This window comes from Gavialis gangeticus, unplaced genomic scaffold (assembly GCF_001723915.1).
Source record: "Gavialis gangeticus isolate Ggan-Ray unplaced genomic scaffold, GavGan_comp1, whole genome shotgun sequence".
Classification (NCBI taxonomy): Eukaryota; Metazoa; Chordata; order Crocodylia; family Gavialidae; genus Gavialis; species Gavialis gangeticus.
The window spans coordinates 9,316,027-9,321,056 of record NW_017728995.1 but is presented as its reverse complement, the minus strand read 5'-3'; the positions used below and the strand labels follow the sequence as shown (position 1 = coordinate 9,321,056).

The 5,030-nt window shown below is 45.8% G+C and overlaps 1 protein-coding gene across 1 annotated transcript in view; it reads left to right on the top strand.

Moving 5' to 3' along the window:
• Nucleotides 1-5,030, top strand: part of IFT80 (intraflagellar transport 80) — a 179,819-nt gene that overhangs the window by 39,055 nt on the left and 135,734 nt on the right. Inside the window, exon 3 of the mRNA XM_019503222.1 lies at nt 3,723-3,833. Within this exon, the coding sequence (XP_019358767.1) occupies nt 3,723-3,833 (111 nt within the window). The remainder of the gene's footprint in view (nt 1-3,722; nt 3,834-5,030) is intronic.

The window sequence follows — 5,030 nt, the reverse complement described above, 5'->3', positions numbered from 1 at the left end:
CTCTCTGGGTGTGACCATCGAGCCAATTTGCCACCCGACTGTGTTGTGGTTTTTTAACTTTATATATAATCTAGCAAATTTGTTCACATTCCGACAGTTAAATCTGGTTTTGCTTTATTCTTAAACTGAATAATATAGTGCTAGTCCCCTAGCATATTAGTAAAGTTTCTAGTTTCTCTTTAACTGGAGAAAAATGTGTGTTGTGTTATATGTTATCATCAGGGATCCTGGTTTTCTGTGATTAAAAATTGCAAATTCTCCAATTAAAAATAGCAGATTCTCTGATTAAAAACCCAAAATCCATGATAAAAATTAAAGGCCCCCCACAGTCCTTCCAACACTGCTGGTGCCCCGCACTTCTCCCCACAGCCTCAACAGTTCTCCTGATGCCCTTCACAACAGCCCCCCAGACCCACAGACACAGACAAGAAGGCACAGACATGCAGACACAGAGGCACACACAGACACTGACACACACCCCAGGAGGTAAATGTGTGTGGGGGGAATGGGCAGGGCAGGGTGGGAGAAAGGGAAGGTGCTGGGGGGGGTGTAGATCAAGAAGTGGGGGAGCATGCCCCTGTGCCCACTCCCTGGAGCAGGGCCAGGGGGTGAGGGCAGAGGTGCGCATTGTGGGGTGCGCATGTCACCCAGGTGGCTGCCCAGGGGAGGGGGAGGCTCACATGTGGCCAGCTGCACAACTGTGTGGCCGGCTCTGCAGTGGTGGCGAGGGATAGTGGCTGGGGGGGCAAGGGGAACTCGCATGCGGCAGCCGCTGCCACCTGCCTGTGGGGCTGTGCTAGCGGAGATAGACGCTGCATACAGAACCTTCCCATGCCACCGCAGAGCCATGCCTGGAGCTGTGCAGCCGGCCGCATGGCGGCTGTGGCAGTGTGGTGGCAGCCATGGCCACTGTGCAGCATGGGATGGTGGTGGGATGGCTGCATGCTGCCTGTCTGCTACCACACTACCGCTGCCACTCTGCAGCCAGCTGCACAACTCTGGGCACGGCTCTTTAGCAGCGCGGGGAGGTTTTGTACTCAGCGGCAGTCTCTGCTGGCACAGCCCCACAGGTAAGTGGCAGTGGCTGCCGCATGCGAGTCCTCCCCCCCCCCAGCCACTATCCCTCGCCGCTGCTCCACAGCCAGCCACAGAGCTGTTGCAGCTGGCCACATGTGAATCGCCCCCTCCCTCTTCCATGGCAGTTGGCCAAGCGGCATGTGTGCCCCGCATCACTTGCTCTCAAAGCCTCCTGCAGAGTGGCACCCCTGCCCTCACCCCCCGACCCTGCACCTGGCTCCTGTGTGCCACTTGGGACTGGCAGCACTCCCTGCTCCTTCAGCCCCCAGCCCCCTTCCCCAGCCCTGCCCCACAGCCCCACTTACCTCTAGGATCCAGTGGCGAAGGACGAGTCTGAGCCTGAGCCCAGCCTTGACTGACTCAGAGGCTCAGGCCCCACCCTTCCCCCTCTCCCTCCCCCTCTGGGTAGGGCTGGGGATTTACTGTCCTTTCTACAATCAGCTCTTTGCAAAAGTGGAGAATCCATGGATTTCTCTGCTAAAAAGGGAAATACATGTTTTCTCCAATAAAAACAGGGAATCTGTGGTTTTCTCTGTTTTTCTGTGGGAAACAGCAAACCTGGATCTCTGGTTATCATGTGCCACACCATCTGCACCTCCCATCTGCACCCACCCATGCCTAAATAGGATTAGGCCATCTAATGTCTTCCATTAATGGTAAATTCTTAATTAAATGGTCAATATACTGAAATCAATTATTTTATATAAATTAGTAGATCATAAAAGGGTGAAATACTTATCTTACGTGATTTTATCTGGTTGCCTGAAAGTGTGTGTAGTGTCAATAAAACTTCCTTTTAGCCCTTTAAAGCAGTGGTTCTAAACCTTGTTAAACTCAAGGCACCCCTCGGACTCAAGGCACACTTCAGAAACTACCAGCTTTTACCTTTCACTTGATTTTTGGCTATGTAAAAATAATAAAGCAGTTCTTTTGTGAAGAACTTGGAGAAACTGCAACAGGTCAGAATGCTTTTGACACTCATAGATTCATAGATGCTAGGGTCGCAAGGGACCTCAACAGATCACGACCACAGCAGGAGCCCTAACTCTCTCAAATGTATTGGAGAAAGTATTTTTTTTAAAAGCTAACCAGTTCTCCCCCTCTTTCTGCTAGCATATTATATTTGCAAATAAGACAAATGTGCAGAGGTGTAACAAGGCACCTGGGCTTCTGGGGCAGTGGGATGCATGGGGCAATAGTGCCTTCCATCTTCCTCTGTGCTGCTGGTACAGCTGTGCAGCTGCAGCAGCAGCTTCTATTTTTCTTCTTTTCCTTCCCCTCCAAGTTGGCTACCCCAGTTGTCCCACCCTAATTAACCTACTGAGCATGTGAGACTTGGCAAACTTTATTCACAATAGAGAAATAATGCAAGGCCTAAGGAGGCAACATGAAGCTTTGCAGGAAATTAAACTACATTTTGTCTAGATAAGTAAAAGTCAATACATTTGGGGAAAAAAGTTATCTGAAACAGATTTAATGGTAGGGAGATACTGGGAGAATCAATAAAGCTAACCGATTGCCACGTTAGATGTGACCTTAAATTGTGGTAAAGTGACAAAAGGAAGTGATATGGCTCAGTGAGGTACTGTGAGGCGTCTTTACATGTGCTCTGGGGTGGTGGGGGCACTTTAATTAGAGCAGGTCTTGGGAGTCACTCTAATTAAAGCGCCTGCAATATCTTGTGTATTCAGTATCTTGCGCTTTGAAATAGTATCAGGGACACTTTTAAAGCTTATTCAACGAGCTTTAGTTAAAGCGCCCCTGCCACCATTTTGAAGCATGGGGATGCTGATTCATGTGATGCCAAGGTTGCTGGAGCATGCTAATTAGATTAATTGAGTCTGCTCTGATGCATTCTAATTAGAACACATCAGAACAGGTATCAGGCACATGTAGAGATATCCATTAATTCTCTGTCCTGAGTGCTTTTGAGAACAAAACTAGAATATTGTGTTAAATCCAATTGAGTTCAATATTAGAAAGATGTTGATTTAAAATGGAAGTCATGTGACAAAAAAATGGTTACTGGCCTGTAGAGAATAATTAAAAAGGAAAGTTATTCAGCTGATGAGTAAAGGGGATATTACAGTATTATACAAATATTCCTGGTGTGTGAGCACCAAAGAGGAAGTGTAATTCCCCCCCTTCCCCCAATTTGGAATTGAGGGAGGTTGGGGTTCCAGCCTCCTATTAGCCTCAAATAAATTATTCTTATCCATAAGAGAGCATAAATAAAATCCCTGTAGTCTGTGCTTCTTATGTGACACTGAGGGTAATTACATGTTTCCCCAGGGGTGGGGACAAGCAGTGTTTTGCCTGTAATAGCAGCCTTGAAATTGACAGACCCTAGTCTGTTTCAGAGTTGCTAATAGCACAGAAGTGACAGCAATTGAGATGGGCTAAAAGAATTAACTGTACCTTGCATGTCTGATTAAAATTGTCTAATGGCCAGATGAGCATACCATGTTCAGTGTAGACTATATAATTCTTCTTATGTTCCTATGATATGAAAATGTTAAGCACTGTATTTAAATAGTGTTTCTGTTTTAATTGTATAGTTTCAACAACTGTTAAAGCCATAATGCTACAGTAATGAGCACCATTTAAAATAGAAGAGCTAATGCTATAACTTTAACTTTGTTTAGGCAAGTTTCATTTGATTTCAAAAATGGGAAGAGTGGAAAAAAGCATAGAGGCTCATTGTGGAGCTGTACTTGCAGGAAGATGGAATTATGAAGGAACAGCATTAGTTACAGGTAAGAGTTTGTCTTAAAAGCTTCCTGCATGCCCCTCCCCACCCCCCACCCCAAAAAAAAGGGGTAATGAAAAGCTCTTTCAAACAAAAGCATGCTTTCTAGATGAGGTTGACATTTCCTTAGTTTCAAGCTACTAACAAAGTACAACATTTATGCAAAAGATTTTTAAACTATAAAAGTTATAAAATGTAAAGGTACCTTCTACTGAATGATAGAATTTGTGAGGAAAAAATATCATTAGGGTTTTCTTGACATTTATTTAGAAGCTGGGGGCATGCATTCCATAAGTTTTATGGCAGTTGTTCCCAATTTGAATCATCATTGTTGGCAGTCCCTCGATACTAGGATGAGTGTCTTCCAGTAGATAGGGAAGTCATTGGTGAGTCCAGAGATGAATGAAGTGGCCAATCCAAGATTTGCAGGTTCAACTTCAGATATGGCATGCAGTTCCAGAAGGAAGGGGTGGATCCCAGTTATGTCAGGTCACAGCTCTTTCCCTTTGTTCTCTTGCTTATTTGCCTCCATTTGCTCAAAATGGTCTCTGCTTTGCCATACTTCATTACACCGCTGCGGACAATTCAGTGCTTTAGCCTCTCAGTTATTGATGTTAATATTGTATTTCTTCTGATTGGCCTTTGAGTGTCATTGAATGTCTTCTTTTGCCCACCTCTAGAATAGTGACCAGTGGCAAGCTAATAGTACAGGATGGGGTGGACAGTTATTTCGGGCGGAGGGCCACTTACCAAGTTTTGGCAAGCTGTCAAGGGCTGCATGGGTAGCCCTGCCCCTTTGCAGGTGCCCTGCCCCCTTGTTGCCATCTTGGGACCGGGAGTCCCACCCCATAACTCCCAACCTTTGCCACCAGAAGTCCCTCCCCTTGACTCCGGAAATACTCCTTTCAGCAAGAGGTTTTACCATCTCAGAAAAATACCAAATTATAGTCTAAAAATCAAACATCTACAACATTCATTAATTTGATTTCAAAAAATCTTTTTGTCCTGATTTACATGTGCTTGTGTAGTGCACATAGAGGTGATTGCACAATAGCTTAAAATGAAGTCCTACTCTTGTAAACTGTGAGGGGGTGGAGGGCATGGGGGTGGGTATAGGTTTATGGGGGGCTGTGGGTGTGTGGGTATGCGCAGGAGGGTATGAGTGTGGGGGGGTTGTGGGGGAAAGTGGGTATGAGCATGTGGG